This window comes from Primulina huaijiensis, chromosome 4, assembly GCF_012295235.1.
Source record: "Primulina huaijiensis isolate GDHJ02 chromosome 4, ASM1229523v2, whole genome shotgun sequence".
Classification (NCBI taxonomy): Eukaryota; Viridiplantae; Streptophyta; class Magnoliopsida; order Lamiales; family Gesneriaceae; genus Primulina; species Primulina huaijiensis.
In genome coordinates this window covers 24,613,943-24,633,754 of record NC_133309.1, presented here as the reverse complement: position 1 = coordinate 24,633,754, position 19,812 = coordinate 24,613,943, and the positions used below count along the sequence as shown (strand labels likewise).

At 35.3% G+C, this 19,812-nt stretch overlaps 1 protein-coding gene and 1 long non-coding RNA gene across 2 annotated transcripts; one reads left to right on the top strand and one right to left on the bottom strand.

Annotated features, from left to right (window-relative positions):
• Positions 1-3,046: 3,046 nt before the first annotated feature.
• LOC140974804 (uncharacterized) lies at positions 3,047-4,067 on the bottom strand. Its single transcript, XR_012174873.1, has 3 exons — positions 3,947-4,067; positions 3,449-3,653; positions 3,047-3,342 (listed from the first exon to the last, which is right to left on the bottom strand). It is a non-coding gene; the product is annotated as an uncharacterized lncRNA (long non-coding RNA).
• Positions 4,068-16,975: 12,908 nt separating this feature from the next.
• Positions 16,976-17,464, top strand: LOC140975016 (uncharacterized). The gene has a single exon (XM_073438505.1). The coding sequence runs from the start codon at positions 16,976-16,978 to the stop codon at positions 17,462-17,464; it is 489 nt and encodes a 162-aa protein (XP_073294606.1).
• Positions 17,465-19,812: the final 2,348 nt, after the last annotated feature.

The following is a 19,812-nucleotide window of genomic DNA, read 5'->3' as shown; positions in this document are numbered from 1 at the left end:
ATTCTGCAACTCTTTCTTGTTTTCTACGGATGTTTGAATTACCCCAACCTGCCAAAGTCCTCCTGCCATTAACCACGACATGAGCGTATGATTCTCATTCGTAGTGCTCATAGGCTGCTAAGTCAAAAATATCGACCTGAATTCGAATCTTTGTAGTCCCCCCATCTAATGGAATCTTCATCCTTGCGAGGGTGCTTCAAACACAATATTTCAATGAGCTGCAATAGCTCGTGTTCTATGAATGTAAATACCGATGAATTAAATCGAGTTTGGTTTTAAACCAAGCGGAAAATACCCGAAATAATCCTTCGTTAAGAAAGCTGATCAGTGAAATGCTTTTAGCTTGTGTAAATTGAATAACTGAAATAAGGGGATCAGTTCTGGCTTATATCAGTTCAATTTTGGGAAGAACTAGACTGATATCACCTGAACTTATCAAATCAGTTTTAAAGCAGTAGTTAAACAGTTAGGGACATAAGATATGTTTATGGATGTTCGGAGACTTCAACTGCTCCTACGTCACCCCTTCTGCCACATCGGGTAGGATTCACTAGAAGACTTTGATTTATACAACACCTTGTACAAACCCATTCAGCTTAGGACTTACGCTACTGCCTAACTGCACTTTGAGCCTAGACTGAAGGCAGCACCTTCCAGCCAATACTTGTTTAACGTCTATATGTTAAAGACTACATACACAAGTTTATTATCTTTGTGCAAGACTCACTCAGCTATTCAATAAGCTTAACTCTCTGTATTTGTGAGTGATTGAGTGTGCGTGTGTGAGTGTTGATCTATGAATACAACACGAAAGTGTTCTCACACACTGAGGGAATTGTGCTTCTAATCTAAGCTAATAACACTATGGAGTGTTTCCTCAAAACTGGGCTGGTTGCTTCTTGTAAGCTGACATTCACTATGCGTGCCCTATCTTCTTTCACACTTCTTGTATTGTTGATGGTCTTGATCTTATATTTATAGGAGCAATGTGACCGTATATCAAGGCTCTTCAAATATGTTCGTTGCAGTTTGAATCCGTTCCTCGAAATTTGTGTCTTGTCCTTTCTGACAGCCATCTGGAATGTCTCGACTTTAAGCTCTGCTGCAACGTTCATTATTGTACTCTTGATAGTACAATTACTTTCCCCAATGCGCACAGCTGGATTCCACTTAGATTATCTTGTCTTGTTCAGCAAAATGGTCGGCTCCTAACTGATTCGCTGAACTAGTCAGATGAAATGGTCTTGAACTGGTGTGGTTAAATCAGTTGGCTCGTCAGCTAAACTGATTTCACTGATTCAGTTGAACTGGTCAGCTGCTTCAACAGTTGAACTCTTCATTAGCTGGCCGGTTTTCTGAAGGTTTTCTGCTGAACCACCTATCGGATGAACAATCAGTTGAACTGTTATTTGATATATCAGTTGGGCTGGTCAGTTGGTACTTTCAGTTTGCGTCTCGACAGCATCAGTTTTGGCTTGGTAACTGATCAGTTCGAAGCCTGATCAGTTTCAGCTATCTGCGCACTTAGGTAAATTCATTAGAAACAAAATAACAAGTATTGTTAACATCAAAATCAAGATTGCGAACATGAAATATTCCAACACTTTGTATAACCCTCCTTCAGTACCTTTCACCTTGATCTTAGCTGCCCCTAGATCTCTGAAGTGCAATGTGTCAGCGCTAATCTCCATCAAACCCCCACATCGATCCCCGATAATTTTACAAGTATCAGGTTACCAAAAGTTCCAAGGTAGGCCAAAGATCCTAACCAAGTTACTGCAGCAATTATAAACCATGTCTGACGTGTTGATTTCTGGACTCCACTCCTCAAAGACCCCTCTATCGAAGAACCCTTTCTTTAATTTTATTTTAGAAAGTAGGAGAACTCTGACAGATTGGAAGGCCACCACACGGCCTTATTAGCTTGAAACGAAAATAGTTCAACCCTCATGTTTACAGAGATACCAAGAACAAGCTGTATCTGCTCCCACGAAATGTTGACCTCTTCTTTTGTTAACAATAAGTGCTTCATGCCATTTCTAATCCACCTTTTGCCTACCACTGTCTATCTTTCTGATGTACGAAGTTACCTCTACTTGTAGCGGTTACCGTGATGTAGAGTGGGTTGGACCTTCCTTTGAGCGTTCCCTGCCAATAAATTTGCCAGGATGTTGGAAAATTCTTTTCCAAACCCCTGAATTGTAACAACTAGGCACTGTAATGCTCTCTTTTCTGCCTAGCTTGTTAAATTTAGACACCTCTAGGAAGCAACCTTTTTGTTTGTAAATCTCTGAATGGTAAATACGACATTTCTGCCCCTGAAACAATTAAAAGCCGAGCATGAAGAAGGAAATTTGACTAAATCCTTAAGTTTTAAACTGATCAAAATGCCTTTTCTCGATCTAAATCAAGCACATAATTCGCATTCCTAATTCTTTCAGACCACCAGATCGAAGAACCCCCAATGCCCACCCTCAACGTGAACATTTTTTGTTCGATCTTCACTTCTTCATCCCGAACTACTGACCTATAAATAGAAAACGACCTCCGTTGATAAGACATAGCCCTGTTCAGGGCATACATCCCCTCGAAAGTGCTAAAGTTTAGTGATCCAGAAAAAACACTGAGAAGAGATCTCAGAACAGAGAATTATCATAAGGCACCATTATCAACAAAAGAGTAGGAAACCGGAAAGAAAAGAAGACCGCTAGCTAAAAAGAAGACAAAGCCGCCAACGAAGAGGTACTCCAGCGAAGGCTGCTATCACCAGGAGGGGAAGAAACGAAGCAACATAATAGAAGAAGATTAAACGAAAACGAAGAGAAGACAAAAGGTAGAGGACCGCCGACGGCCGGCGGACACCGCCGGGGGGAGAAGGGAGATGCGGTCAACGATGGTCAGAAATAGAAGACGCTGATTGTAGAAGAAAAGTTAACAAGGGAACATCTACCAAGCGAATTAGAGAGCATTTTGAAAAATTCTCTCTCTAGGGCTTTTTAGGATACCCAATAATCAATACAAAATAAAAAAAATCTCTTGGGATGAAAACTGTTAGGAGAACTAATTTTCAAAAATCAAGTTCTAATGCCAAAGTTTAGGTGACTTGGTTTTAGGATTTTTTACTATCTTCCACAACCAATACTGAAACGATAAAAAGAAAAAAGAGGAAAATCAATTATCTTCGTTTGAAAGAGAGGTCGCATAATCTCCGATACTAGAAAAAGTCATGTCTGCCTCAATTTCTTCATTTTTGTATGTGGTGGATAAAACTATAAGACATAGAAAATAACTTCTCGTCAAGCCTTCAGCAAAGGCTCTCAAAAAGCTTGATTTTCCCATTAACTACAAAATTTAAAACATAAGGTTAGTGACGCAAGTTGATGATACCAATAAAAAAAAGAACCGCCGTGTAAAATTAGAATCTTGGTATGAAAACGATAAAGTGAACCTGGATGAAACAAAAGAATGAATCCAAAGAGTAATTGCACTCATGCAGAGCTAGAGAAAGAGAGAATTGCAATGTTCAATCAGGCCTTGTAAAATACGTCTTCCACCTCCGATTCTCTGATATCAACAGAAATGTTGCCAACATATATCATGCGAGATTACAGACCACTCGCTTTAGGTCCTTGAGGAAGACGTCAAAGCAAATACTTCAGGCACAAATTAATCATAAAGATGAGTCCCAAAATAACTTCAAATATTTTAATATGAGTTTTATAACCAATTACTTATTAAAATCAATTACTGGATGAGAATCTTGCTGAACAAAATAGTTCCCCTAACATAAAAAAAATCCCTTGGGATGAAAATATTAGGAGAACTAATTTGCAAAAATCAAGTTCTCACGCCAAAATTTAGGTGACTTGGTTTTATGATTTTTAACTATCTAACTTTCTTTCACCACCAATGCTGAAACGATAAGAAGAATGAAGAGGAAAATCACTTATCTCCGTTTGAAAGAGAGGTCGCATAATCTACGAGACTAGAAAGAGTCATGTATGCCTCAATTTCTTCATTTTTGTACGTGGTGGATGAAACTATCAGACAAAGAAAGCAACTTCTCGCCAAGTCTTCAGCTAAGGCTCTCAAAAAGCTAGATTTTCCAATTAACTAAAAAATTTAAAACATAAGGTTAGTGACGCAAGTTGATGATACCAATAAAAAAAGAACCGACAAGTAAAATTAGAATCTTGGAGGATGAAAACGATAAAGTGACCCTGGATGAAACAGAAGAATGAATCCAGAGAGTTCAATCCAGAGAGTGATTGAACTCACGCATAGCCAGAGAAAAGAGAATTGCAATGTTCAATCAGGACTTCTAAAATACGTCTTCAACCTCCAATTCTCTAATAATATCAACAGAAAGGTTGCCAACACAAATCATGCGAGATTACTGACCACTCGTTTCGGTCTATGAGGAAGACGTCAAAGCAAATATTGCAGACACAAATTAATCATAAAGATGAGTCCAAAAATAACTTCAAATATTTTAATCTAAGTTTTATAACCAATTACTTATTAAAATCAATTACTGGATGAGAATCTTTCTTAACAAAATAGTTCCCCTAACATAAAAAAAAATCCCTTGGGATGAAAATGTTAGGAGAACTAATTTGCAAAAATCAAGTTCTCACGCCAAAATTTAGGTGACTTGGTTTTATGATTTTTAACTATCTAACTTTCTTTCACCACCAATGCTGAAACGATAAAAAGAATGAAGAGGAAAATCACTTATCTCTGTTTGAAAGAGAGGTCGCATAATCTCCGAGACTAGAAGGAGTCATGTATGCATCAATTTCTTCATTTTTATAAGTTGTGGATAAAACTATCACACATAGAAAGTAACTTCTCATCAAGCCTTCAGCAAAGGCTCTCAAAAAGCTTTATTTTCCCATTAACTACAAAATTTAAAACATAAGGTTAGTGACGCAAGTTGATGATACAAATAAAAAAAGAACCGGCACGTAAAATTAGAATCTTGGAGGATGAAAAAGATAAAGTGAACCTGATGAAACAGAAGAATGAATCCAGTGAGTAATTGCACTCAAGCAGAGCCAGAGAAAGGGAGAATTGCAATGTTCAATCAGGCCTTGTAAAATACGTCTTCCACCTTCGATTCTCTGATATCAACAGAAAGGTTGCCAACATAAAAAATCATGCGAGATTACAGACCACTCGCTTTCGGTCCTTGAGGAAAACGTCAAAGCAAATACTGCAGGCACAAATTAATCATAAAGATGAGTCCCAAAATAACTTCAAATATTTTAATATGAGTTTTATAACCAATTACTTATTAAAATCAGTTACTGGATGAGAATCTTGCTGAACAAAATAGTTCCCCTAACATAAAAAAAATCCCTTGGGATGAAAATGTTAGGAGAACTAATTTGCAAAAATCAAGTTCTCATGCCAAAGTTTAGGTGACTTGGTTTAAGGCTTTTTAACTATCTAACTTTCTTTCACCACCAATGCTGAAACGATAAAAAGAATGAAGAGGAAAATCACTTATCTCTGTTTGAAAGAGAGGTCGCATAATCTCCGAGACTAGAAGGAGTCATGTATGCATCAATTTCTTCATTTTTATAAGTTATGGATAAAACTATCACACATAGAAAGTAACTTCTCATCAAGCCTTCAGCAAAGGCTCTCAAAAAGCTTTATTTTCCCATTAACTACAAAATTTAAAACATAAGGTTAGTGACGCAAGTTGATAATACAAATAAAAAAAAGAACCGGCACGTAAAATTAGAATCTTGGAGGATGAAAAAGATAAAGTGAACCTGGATGAAACAGAAGAAGAATCCAGAAAGTAATTGCACCCACGTAGAGCCAGAGAAAGGGAGAATTGCAATGTTCAATCAGGCCTTGTAAAATATGTCTTCCACCTCCGATTCTCTGATATCAACAAAAAGATTGCCAACATAAATCATGCGAGATTACAGACCACTCGCTTTCGGTCCTTCAGAAAGACGTCAAAGCAAATACTGCATGCACAAATTAATCATAAAGATGAGTCCCAAAATAACTTCAAATATTTTAATATGAGTTTTATAACCAATTACTTATTAAAATCAATTACTGGATGAAAATCTTGCTGAACAAAATAGTTCCCCTAACATAAAAAAAATCCCTTGGGATGAAAATGTTAGGAGAACTAATTTGCAAAAATCAAGTTCTCACGCCAAAGTTTAGGTGACTTGGTTTCAGGATTTTTAATTATCTAACTTTCTTTCACCACCAATGCTGAAACGATAAAAGGAAAGAAGAGGAAAATCACTTATCTCCGTTTGAAAGAGAGGTCGCATAATCTCCGAGAATAGAAAGAGTCATGTATGCCTCAATTTCTTCATTTTTATAAGTTGTGGATAAAACTATCACACATAGAAAATAACTTCTCATCAAGCCTTCAGCAAAGGCTCTCAAAAAGCTTTAATTTTCCATTAACTACAAAATTTAAAACATAAGGTTAGTGACGTAAGTTGATGACACAAATAAAAAAAAGAACCGGCACGTAAAATTAAAATCTTGGAGAATGAAAACGATAAAGTGAACCTGGATGAAACAGAAGAATGAATCCAGAGAGTAATTGCACCCACGCAGAGCCAGAGAAAGGGAGAATTGCAATGTTCAATCAGGCCTTGTAAAATAAGTCTTCCACCTCCGATTCTCTGATATCAACAGAAATGTTGCCAACATAAATCATGCGAGATTACAGAACACTCGCTTCTGCAGACACAAATTAATCATAAAGATGAGTCCCAAAATAACTTCAAATATTTTAATATGAGTTTTATAACCAATTACTTATTAAAATCAATTACTGGATGAGAATCTTGCTGAACAAAATAGTTCCCCTAACATAAAAAAAATCCCTTGGGATGAAAATGTTAGGAGAACTAATTTGCAAAAATCAAGTTCTCACGCCAAAGTTTAGGTGACTTGGTTTTAGGATTTTTAACTATCTAACTTTCTTTCACCACCAATGCTGAAACGATAAAAAGAAAGAAGAGGAAAATCACTTATCTCCGTTTTTAAGAGAGGTCGCATAATCTCCGAGACTAGAAAGAGTCATGTATGCCTCAATTTCTTCATTTTTATAAGTTGTGGATAAAACTATCACATAGAAAGTAACTTCTCATCAAGCCTTCAGCAAAGGCTCTCAAAAAGCTTTATTTTCCCATTAAGTACAAAATTTAAAACATAAGATTAGTGACGCAAGTTGATGATATCAATAAAAAAAAAAGAACCGGCACTTAAAATTAGAATCTTGGAGGATGAAAACGATAAAGTGAACCTGATGAAACAGAAGAATGAATCCAGAGAGTAATTGCACTCAAGCAGAGCCAGAGAAAGGGAAAATTGCAATGTTCAATCAGGCCTTGTAAAATACGTCTTCCACCTTCGATTCTCTGATATCAACAGAAAGGTTGCCAACATAAAAAATCATGCGAGATTACAGACCACTCGCTTTCGGTCCTTGAGAAAGACGTCAAAGCAAATACTGCAAACACAAATTAATCATAAAGATGAGTCCCAAAATAACTTCAAATATTTTAATATGAGTTTTATAACCAATTACTTATTAAAATCAGTTACTGGATGAGAATCTTGCTGAACAAAATAGTTCCCCTAACATAAAAAAAATCCCTTGGGATGAAAATGTTAGGAGAACTAATTTGCAAAAATCAAGTTCTCACGCCAAAGTTTAGGTGACTTGGTTTTAGGATTTTTAACTATCTAACTTTCTTTCACCACCAATGCTGAAACGATAAAAAGAAGGAACAGGAAAATCACTTATCTCCGTTTGAAAGAGAGGTCGCATAATCTCCGAGACTAGAAAGAGTCATGTATGCCTCAATTTCTTAATTTTTATAAGTTGTGGATAAAACTATCACACATAGAAAGTAACTTCTCATCAAGACTTCAGTAAAGGCTGCTCTCAAAAAGCTTTATTTTCCCATTAACTACAAATTTAAAACATAAGGTTAATGACGCAAGTTGATGATACCAATAAAAAAAAGAACCGGCACGTAAAATTAGAATCTTGGAGGATGAAAACGATAAAGTGAACCTGGATGAAATAGAAGAATGAATCCAAAGAGTAATTGCACCCACGCAGAGCCAGAGAAAGAAAGAATTGCAATGTTCAATCAGGCCTTGTAAATACGTCTTCCACCTCCGATTCCCTGATTTCAACAGAAATGTTGCCAACATAAATCATGCGAGATTACAGACCACTCGCTTTAGGTCCTTGAGGAAGACTTCAAAGCAAATACTGCAGACACAAATTAATCATAAAGATGAGTCCCAAAATAACTTCAAATATTTTAATATGAGTTTTATAACCAATTACCTATTAAAATCAATTACTGGATGAGAATCTTGCTGAACAAAATAGTTCCCCTAACATAAAAAAAATCCCTTGGGATGAAAATGTTAGGAGAACTAATTTGCAAAAATCAAGTTCTCACGCCAAAGTTTAGGTGACTTGGTTTTAGGATTTTTAACTATCTAACTTTCTTTCACCACCAATGCTGAAACGATAAAAAGAAAGAAGAGGAAAATCACTTATCTCCGTTTTTAAGAGAGGTCGCATAATCTCCGAGACTAGAAAGAGTCATGTATGCCTCAATTTCTTCATTTTTATAAGTTGTGGATAAAACTATCACATAGAAAGTAACTTCTCATCAAGCCTTCAGCAAAGGCTCTCAAAAAGCTTTATTTTCCCATTAAGTACAAAATTTAAAACATAAGATTAGTGACGCAAGTTGATGATATCAATAAAAAAAAAAGAACCGGCACTTAAAATTAGAATCTTGGAGGATGAAAACGATAAAGTGAACCTGATGAAACAGAAGAATGAATCCAGAGAGTAATTGCACTCAAGCAGAGCCAGAGAAAGGGAAAATTGCAATGTTCAATCAGGCCTTGTAAAATACGTCTTCCACCTTCGATTCTCTGATATCAACAGAAAGGTTGCCAACATAAAAAATCATGCGAGATTACAGACCACTCGCTTTCGGTCCTTGAGAAAGACGTCAAAGCAAATACTGCAAACACAAATTAATCATAAAGATGAGTCCCAAAATAACTTCAAATATTTTAATATGAGTTTTATAACCAATTACTTATTAAAATCAGTTACTGGATGAGAATCTTGCTGAACAAAATAGTTCCCCTAACATAAAAAAAATCCCTTGGGATGAAAATGTTAGGAGAACTAATTTGCAAAAATCAAGTTCTCACGCCAAAGTTTAGGTGACTTGGTTTTAGGATTTTTAACTATCTAACTTTCTTTCACCACCAATGCTGAAACGATAAAAAGAAGGAACAGGAAAATCACTTATCTCCGTTTGAAAGAGAGGTCGCATAATCTCCGAGACTAGAAAGAGTCATGTATGCCTCAATTTCTTAATTTTTATAAGTTGTGGATAAAACTATCACACATAGAAAGTAACTTCTCATCAAGACTTCAGTAAAGGCTGCTCTCAAAAAGCTTTATTTTCCCATTAACTACAAATTTAAAACATAAGGTTAATGACGCAAGTTGATGATACCAATAAAAAAAAGAACCGGCACGTAAAATTAGAATCTTGGAGGATGAAAACGATAAAGTGAACCTGGATGAAATAGAAGAATGAATCCAAAGAATAATTGCACCCACGCAGAGCCAGAGAAAGAAAGAATTGCAATGTTCAATCAGGCCTTGTAAATACGTCTTCCACCTCCGATTCCCTGATTTCAACAGAAATGTTGCCAACATAAATCATGCGAGATTACAGACCACTCGCTTTAGGTCCTTGAGGAAGACTTCAAAGCAAATACTGCAGACACAAATTAATCATAAAGATGAGTCCCAAAATAACTTCAAATATTTTAATATGAGTTTTATAACCAATTACCTATTAAAATCAATTACTGGATGAGAATCTTGCTGAACAAAATAGTTCCCCTAACATAAAAAAAATCCCTTGGGATGAAAATGTTAGGAGAACTAATTTGCAAAAATTAAGTTCTCACGCCAAAGTTTAGGTGACTTGGTTTTAGGATTTTTAACTATCTAACTTTCTTTCACCACTAATGCTGAAACGATAAAAGGAAAGAAGAGGAAAATCACTTATCTCCGTTTGAAAGAGAGGTCGCATAATCTCCGAGACTAGAAGGAGTCATGTATGCATCAATTTCTTCATTTTTATAAGTTGTGGATAAAACTATCACACATAGAAAGTAACTTCTCATCAAGCCTTCAGCGNGCTGAAACGATAAAAAGAAAGAAGAGGAAAATCACTTATCTCCGTTTTTAAGAGAGGTCGCATAATCTCCGAGACTAGAAAGAGTCATGTATGCCTCAATTTCTTCATTTTTATAAGTTGTGGATAAAACTATCACATAGAAAGTAACTTCTCATCAAGCCTTCAGCAAAGGCTCTCAAAAAGCTTTATTTTCCCATTAAGTACAAAATTTAAAACATAAGATTAGTGACGCAAGTTGATGATATCAATAAAAAAAAAAGAACCGGCACTTAAAATTAGAATCTTGGAGGATGAAAACGATAAAGTGAACCTGATGAAACAGAAGAATGAATCCAGAGAGTAATTGCACTCAAGCAGAGCCAGAGAAAGGGAAAATTGCAATGTTCAATCAGGCCTTGTAAAATACGTCTTCCACCTTCGATTCTCTGATATCAACAGAAAGGTTGCCAACATAAAAAATCATGCGAGATTACAGACCACTCGCTTTCGGTCCTTGAGAAAGACGTCAAAGCAAATACTGCAAACACAAATTAATCATAAAGATGAGTCCCAAAATAACTTCAAATATTTTAATATGAGTTTTATAACCAATTACTTATTAAAATCAGTTACTGGATGAGAATCTTGCTGAACAAAATAGTTCCCCTAACATAAAAAAAATCCCTTGGGATGAAAATGTTAGGAGAACTAATTTGCAAAAATCAAGTTCTCACGCCAAAGTTTAGGTGACTTGGTTTTAGGATTTTTAACTATCTAACTTTCTTTCACCACCAATGCTGAAACGATAAAAAGAAAGAAGAGGAAAATCACTTATCTCCGTTTGAAAGAGAGGTCGCATAATCTCCGAGAATAGAAAGAGTCATGTATGCCTCAATTTCTTCGTTTTTATAAGTTGTGGATAAAACTATCACACATAGAAAATAACTTCTCATCAAGCCTTCAGCAAAGGCTCTCAAAAAGCTTTAATTTTCCATTAACTACAAAATTTAAAACATAAGGTTAGTGACGTAAGTTGATGACACAAATAAAAAAAAGAACCGGCACGTAAAATTAAAATCTTGGAGAATGAAAACGATAAAGTGAACCTGGATGAAACAGAAGAATGAATCCAGAGAATAATTGCACCCACGCAGAGCCAGAGAAAGGGAGAATTGCAATGTTCAATCAGGCCTTGTAAAATACGTCTTCCACCTCCGATTCTCTGATATCAACAGAAATGTTGCCAACATAAATCATGCGAGATTACAGACCACTCGCTTCTGCAGACACAAATTAATCATAAAGATGAGTCCCAAAATAACTTCAAATATTTTAATATGAGTTTTATAACCAATTACTTATTAAAATCAATTACTGGATGAGAATCTTGCTGAACAAAATAGTTCCCCTAACATAAAAAAAATCCCTTGGGATGAAAATATTAGGAGAACTAATTTGCAAAAATCAAGTTCTCACGCCAAAGTTTAGGTGACTTGGTTTTATGATTTTTAACTATCTAACTTTCTTTCACCACCAATGCTGAAACGATAAAAAGAATGAAGAAGAAAATCACTTATCTCCGTTTGAAAGAGAGGTCGCATAATCTACGAGACTAGAAAGAGTCATGTATGCCTCAATTTCTTCATTTTTATACGTTGTGGATAAAACTATCACACATAGAAAGTAACTTCTCATCAAGCCTTCAGCAAAAGCTCTCAAAAAGCTTTATTTCCCATCAACTACAAAATTTAAAACATAAGGTTAGTGACGCAAGTTGATGATACCAATAAAAAAAAGAACCAGCACGTAAAATTAGAATCTTGAAGAAAGATGCTAAAAGTTTGAAAAATAGTCATCATCATCCTCCTCGTTATCATAGCACATTCTCGCTAGTTGAGGGTTGGCTACATAGAATTTAGATCCCCAAATCAAGTGATTTCCTCACATGTCATCTCTTAAACCAAGATCTAATATATCCTCCTTAACCACCTTTGTCCTAGTTTTCAATGGCCTGATTTTTTTATTAAAAAAAAATTATATATTGATTATGGATAATTTTAGATTAATTTGATATTAGTCTAAGTGACTCAATTTAAAAATTAAAATAGAGTTTAAAAACGTAGTCCGGGTAAATTAATAATCATGGCTCCGATGAATCCCTTGGGAAGTAACTTCTCGTGTAGCCCTATGCAAAGCCTCTCAACAAGCTTGATTTCCCGATTAACTACAAAATTTAAAACCACTAACTTACTAGCGCAAGTTGATGACACCGATAAAAAAAGAATTTCCATGTAAAATTAGAATCTTGGAGGATGACGCTAACTGTTGGAAAAATTGTGAAAAAGGGCTTCCTCTTATGTTAATTTTCATGTGCCTAACAACAGAAAGGGGGGCTGACAGAAAAACTGAAAATCATTTCAACATCTCAAACATTTGAACATTGTAACATCATAAACACTAGAATTTGCATTAAAAAAGCATTGTCCAGGTTATTTCCATTATTAGTAAAAATTACATCTCTTTCGTTTTAAACCCAAATCATCACCATTGGAAAAGCTAACTTGATTATCTACAACTTTTATTTGAACACGAACTTCGAATAATGTGTGGAATGTTCCCAGTAATTCGAAGAACACAAGTCATTTAATTTTCAATCTAAAATAGCATTATGTGTTTGGAACAATACGTAGCACAGTTGTTCTATGGAATAAGGAAATTTTTCTTAACAGAGGATCGCATAGATGTTTACCATTATAATATGAAAAATAACATATGGGGAACAGAAAACAGCAAATTATTGCTCCTACACCATATCTCTTTCCCTTCATATTATATTCAGAAGTATCATAGACACTAACCTTTTGGCGTCCCCTTTGAACGCTGCAATCATGGATATGCAAAGCAGCAACACTTCCGTATTGATTACTAAGCAGTTGGACTTCAAGATGTCGGATCTGAGAAAGAAAACCATATTGATGTTAAAATAAAATCTCATTGATGCACTCCTTAGACTTTAGAGTAGAAGAAAAAAAGTTCTAACTTAAGAAGCAACCTTCATTATGAATATGGGGGACCCAGGAATTTCACCTTGAACTTGCTTGAATAAAGCTCGGACTTCATCATCATTATGGACCTATAGTTAGATACATGATCAATTATGTATGTCTTACAGAAACTATAGTACAAAGAAAATCAAACTTGAACCTCAAAAAAATCAAGTTCAAAATGCTTGCTCCCAGTCAAAATGATACAGTTCACTTGGCACTTAACTAAAGTATGGCAATAATTATACCTTTCTAAGCAAAGAGGCATGGCTTCAGAAATGGATACGAACATGAGAACCACTCCAAGGCAGAGTTGGCACTTCTGCATCTGGTGCAATTAACTCTGAACAAATTTTACCTCCCAATGAAACCATCGAGGCAGAGGGTGGCCCCAAAATTATGATGCCTTTTGCAATCAAGATACTATGAATCGGGCTCTTCCCTCCAAGGGCATGACAAAACTCATTCACTGCAAGTACTGAGCGTGGAGACCTTGATGGAGCAGGTCCATTTACATATCCATTAGCATGCCTACCACCGGCTGTCGCTAGCTTCTTTAAGCTTCTGACATATTGAAGTAGCTGAAGAAAACAACATTCATTAAGAACAGAATAATATCAGTTTTTATATATGTTTTGTCTAATCCCATGTCAAACTGAAGTATCTGATAATTAAAACTAATGATTCTAGTACTAGCTTTTGACCCTGTTGGACAACTCTATAACAAAAACCTAAGGAGGTTTGGCAAATAAAATCACTTAGATCAAAATTAACAATATGATATTTTCAGAAACTAATGTTAGGGACCAAAAGAAAATCTTGCTGATCATTTGTAAAGAAATATTTTCCTAAAAATTGAACTAATAAAATCGTAGTCTATCATCTGATATATCAGTACAAAAAGAGTTCCTCTTAACAGCGAACGTATTCAATCTAAAAATACTAAACATCTGAATAAAGAATTAGAGACTTCTATACATGGAGTCAACATTCTCGAGATTGATCTAAAATTATGTCAGTAGATCATGAACACTATAAAATACACACAAAATTCATCGAATTAAAAGAAGGAAGAGTAAATCAATAAAATTGAAAACGGAAATCGTAGTAAAATACAGGGAAAATGGGGATATCGGATCTACAGACTTACTAGCAACGTAACTATATATCATCCTTGACACTTTCAAAGCTCTGATTCCTCAAGCCGTCGGAAATCCAATCGATGGAGGCGGTGGCGGAGGGAGAGGCGCTGCCATCCATTGAAGTCCAAAAATTCAAAGCAAAAACTCGAGTCTTGACCGGATCTGGTGGCCGCGCGACGAAACTCGCCGGAAAGCTCGAATCGCGGCTGGAAATTACTGGATAAGATTGGACTTGGTTCGAAATTATCATAAGCTTCTATTTCAACCAAAACTCAGCCTGAAATCGAAGGAATAAACGGTGTAATCGCCGAATTTTTTGACAAAATCGGACGGGAGAGGATGGAATCGGGTTGGCGCCTGCTCAAACTTCGTGCATTTGCCCATTGTACCGTTGTGAGATTATATTTGGTGCGTATAAGAAAAGATTTGACATAACGTTAAAATTCCATTTTAGGAAGTTTTCGGTTGTTGATTATTATTATTATTTTTATATTCATTAATTAATCATTAAATTTCTAGAAAATGCTTAAATTTTGAAATAAAATAAATAAGCCTATACTACTATTTACAAATTATTATAAATAATTTAATTGATATATTATTCAACTAAAAAATCAGTTTTATTATAAAAATATTATATTTATTTAAAAATTCTTTATCAATATTATAGTATTATCATTATATTTGTACTATAGAATCAGTTTGATATGGTTGATGACCGAGGATCATATAAATTATCGTATTGAGCCTACTTATTTTTTTTTAATTTTTAATAATAGATTCTAATATCTGCTACTCATCACACTTCTTGGCATCCTCTTCCTTTTATTTCCCTACCTACCCTCACTTTTTTTCTTAAATAAAATATTATAAAATAAAAAAACCAAGACTAGTTTAAGGAAAAATATATAAAATTAATTTTTTATTTTAGTGAGATATTAACATTACTTTTTAATTATATTCTTATAGTATATACTATTAATATTCCAATAATCTAACACTACAACAAAAATGGCTTTCCGCAGCACGCATTGTACGCTGCAAAGTTGCAAGCTGTTGAAAGTTCAAAAGTATCCGCGGCGTACATGTGCACGCTGTTAATACTATTATTCACAGTGTGCATATGTACGCCGTTAATACAACTATCCGCGGCGTGCAATGTACGACGTTAATATTTTTTGAACATCTAAACTTTAGCGACGGTTCATAACCGAAGACGCCGTCGCTAAATTAGCGACGGTTTATGAACCGTCGCGCATTTAGCGACGGTATTTAAATTTTGCGACGGTATGTTTAGTAAAAATTAAAAATTAATTACTTTTATAGTTTAATAAATTTTAAAAAAACTATAATACAACTTTGATAACTAACACTTAAAAAATTAATCAAAATTGAAAAAAAAAACGTACTTAAATCGAAACCAAAATCGTATAAGAGAGAAAATTCAAAGTGTTGTAAAGTAGTGTGGAGGAAAATGAAACGGAAATCGGATATTTATAGATAAAATTTTCGACTATTAGCGACGGTTGTCTTAGCGACGGTTAAAATAGATCTGTCGCACATAGCGACGGGTTTTTATTAAAATGTCGCTGATTTAAGCTATTAGCGATGGTTTAAAATAACCGTCGCTAATAGCGACGTTATTTTTCGGCGACGGTGTTTATAAACCGACACAAATATTAAGTTAGCGATGGTTTTACTAATTCGAACCCATTTTCCGCAGCGTGCTAATAATATGCACGCCGTGAATAATACTATTAACGGCGTGTAATTAATGTACGCCGTTAATGTCTAAACATGATTTTTTTAAAAAAAATGATTTATTTTTAACAGCGCACATACTATTTACGGAGTGCCTTTATTGTGCGCTGCGAAAAATGCATAGGTTATCCGCAGCGTGCTTTTACTACACACCGTTAATAATACTATCCGCAACATGCTTTTACTGCACGCCGTTATTTTTTTCAAATGCAACACTATTAAAAGCGCACGTATGGGTGCACGCCGTGGAAAGTAGTATTCGCAGCGTGCTTTTAATGCAGACTGTTGATGAAGTACTGTGGAAAATCATTTTTCTTGTAGTGTAAAGAAATAATTAAGGGGTACTATTGTCAACTTGTGTAACACCCCAAACCCTAGCCAATTAAATTTGGTAAATATATGTATATAAGAATCTAACTAATTAATGGGCTTTATTAAGAACGAGTTGTATTCAGTAAAATTTGGATACCGTGTGGCGATGGATTGTGAAGAGGGTGGGCGGTGCCCAATAAGGGGTAACTGGCAATGTCTATGGCGTCTTCGAGTGCCTTCGAAAATCAGGAGTTTTTTATGGAGATTGGGACGTGATTGCTTGCCTACAAGATATAACCTTGGAAGAAGGGGTGTCTTCGTCTCTCAGAATTGCGTCCTCTGTGGATCGAGAATTGAAAATACTTGGCATTCTTTTGTGAGCTGCCCTTTTGCTTAAAATTGTTGGCATAAAGCTGGCTTACATGGAGTGGTTTATTCCACCGCTTCAGAATCTAAATCTGTTGGGGAATGGTTTTTTAAAATGTTGGATAAGCTACAAGAACCGATCATTGCTACGTTTTCTATGGTTACATGGGCCATTTGGAAGCAAAGGAACAATAAGTTGTGGAATTCTTGCAACCTTCCTGCCTCGGATACAGTGTATACAGCCATGAATGATCTATATGAGTGGATAGCAGTGAAGTCTCGAAGGCAACCTGAGGATGGGAAATATCCTACCAGAACTGAATGTGTGTTGTGGCATCCACCTCCTGAATCGTTTGTCAAATGCAATATTGATGCGGCTTTTCCGAATGGTGCAGATGTTACGGGCTTGGGTATGGTCTTGCGGAATGACTCTGGTGGTTTTATTGGGTGTCGGTCATCTGTTTACTATGGGAAATTGGATGTAAAAGAAGGGGAGGCTATGGGGTTGTTGGAAGCTATTAGTTGGGGGCACACTATGGGCTATCAGAAGGTGGTATTTGAATTAGACTCAAAAAGCGTGGTTGACGCAGTTGGACGTACATGAGAAGACTTGTCTGAATTTGCTTCTATTATTGCTCGTTGTAAGCTGCTTATGATGGACAAGCCTGATCATACAGTGCGGTTTGTGCGACGAATAACAAATGAATTATCTCATACTTTAGCTAAGAATGCAATGTATTATGCTAATCCTTGTCTTTGGAATGAGGCACCAAACTTTGTGGATGTCATTCGCACCCCGATATGTACTCGATTTGATCATATTTCTATAATAGATTGACTGTGTTTCTCTCAAAAAAAAACTAATTAATGGGCTTAGAAAATAAATAATAATTAGTTTTTGGTTCATTATCTTGCATAACATATACACACATATATTTATAAATAAGAAAAAAGAGAAAGAGAACCTTACCCAAAGAAAATCTCATCAACGCCGTTGAAAAAAAAAAGGCTTCTTCACCCACCATTTAAAACTTAAAAATTAAAACCAGAAAAATATTTCAGAAAGTAAAACAATTTAAAACAACGATGGTTCCATAGTGAAGGAAAACTACAGATATAGGAGTTTAAATATACAATAAAGTAAACTAAGATGATTCCTCTGTTGAGGAGATCCACAAATTGCATAAAGTAAATTGCAGAGATTAAAATTCTTTAAGGTCGTGGTTCCTCTAGTTTCTGATGCATATAAACCTTTAAAAGATCTATATACAGAGCATACTTTTGCAAAGAACTCCACAAATCTTAAAGAAGTAGGCAGTTTAACCAGCCACAGATATTAAACACACACACACACACACATATATATATAAGAATTCCAGAATTTAAAACAAGATTTCATTACTAACCTTTGGAATCAAATAACTTTACATAAATGGAAGATACAAATCAAAAAGGGTTTCGGATTTCTGGGTAATGGTTAAAGGGATTTGGATCTGGGAATAAGTGGTTAGAGAAAGGGGGGAGAGAGAGAGAGATATGGGTAGAGAGTGATGAAATTTTTCGGTGCTCTATACTGAGATTTTATCCCCTTTTAAATACTTTTTTGGGGGTATTTTCGGAAATTTTTTTAAAAAAAACATATGAAAATGTACATAACAATACAAATATGAATACAATGCCATACAATCTAATACAAACATTTATACACCACTATTTCCAAATATTGGTCTTTGGTCGTCTGGTCCAAGGAGGTCATCTTCTTCCAGGTTAAACGAATCATCAGAGGATTCTGACTTTCTTGAAGGTCCTGGTGAGAATTTCATTAGTATATCTTGCATTTCTTCAGGAGTTTTGGTAATCCAAGCTTGTATTTTTATTATTGGTAATCCAAGCTTGGACATTGGTGGCTGTAAGGCTTGGAGGAATTTTAAATTTGTCCCACCATTTGACCTTAAATCTTCTCTTAATTTGTAAAAGTTTTTCGTTTGAAAATTCAACAGTCCAAGAAAGGACCCAAGGAAGATAAAATTTCATGCAAAAATGGGCAAGAGGATGGAATCGTTTTTCTTCTGCTGTCAAGGCATATTGGGCTCTAAAAAGATTAAAAGAATTTTGGACAGGGTGTTTGAGGATCTCATAGGTGGAGCCAAAATATTCCCACCATGTGTACCACCAGGTTGGGAATTTTTTGGGATTGCAAATCTTGGTATCAAAATAGAATAACCAGGTGTGTTTGTGTTTCTGGTTTTGAATTAAGAAGAAATTGTACCAGGCCTGTTGATAGTCCCAGTAATTAAAAGATATTTCAAAAAATGATGCTTATTTATATTTTTTTGGAAATAGTATTGGTTTTGAAAAATCATAGCCCAAGTCAATTGGAGCAATGACTTTTAGGATTTTGCAGGTGGAATAAGTAGGATCATCATGGCTTTGGTCCATGAAGAAGTTTTTAAACAATGCGGAGTCAGTAGTTTCCAGAATTGCTTGGTAGAAATAAGAGGTCTTATTTTCGTTCCAGGGTTTATAGTATCGTCTTTTTCCAAAGTACTTTTGAAGTGTTTCAAAGGGATCTTTTTCATGGAATCCTAGTTCAACATGTATTATATTTTGCCAATTATTCTTCTCAAAGTAATCAGAAAGAGGGTTTATTGGTGGTTGTGTGAGAACAAGCTGGGAATTTGTAGTGTGATAAGAGGTTTTTGAGGAATTATCGGAAAACGAAACAGTTTGAAAGGAATCTTTGGTAAGAGTTTCTTTAGAGGGTTTCATGTCGGAGCTTTCACTTGCCTTGGTTTTGGCAAGGGCATTTTTAATTTCAGGTGTTTGGAGAAAGGATTCAAGGAATTTGAGTCTTTTCTCCAAATCATCACTTACCTGAAGTTTTGATTGTGCAGTATCTTTAAGTTTCTCTTCTTCTTCTTTTGTAACGATGTCATACCAGGTTTTGGTTTT

Bases quoted from the DNA above. Each gene is read 5' to 3' on its own strand.
- LOC140975016 (XM_073438505.1), top strand. From the start codon at position 16,976: ATGTTGGATAAGCTACAAGAACCGATCATTGCTACGTTTTCTATGGTT.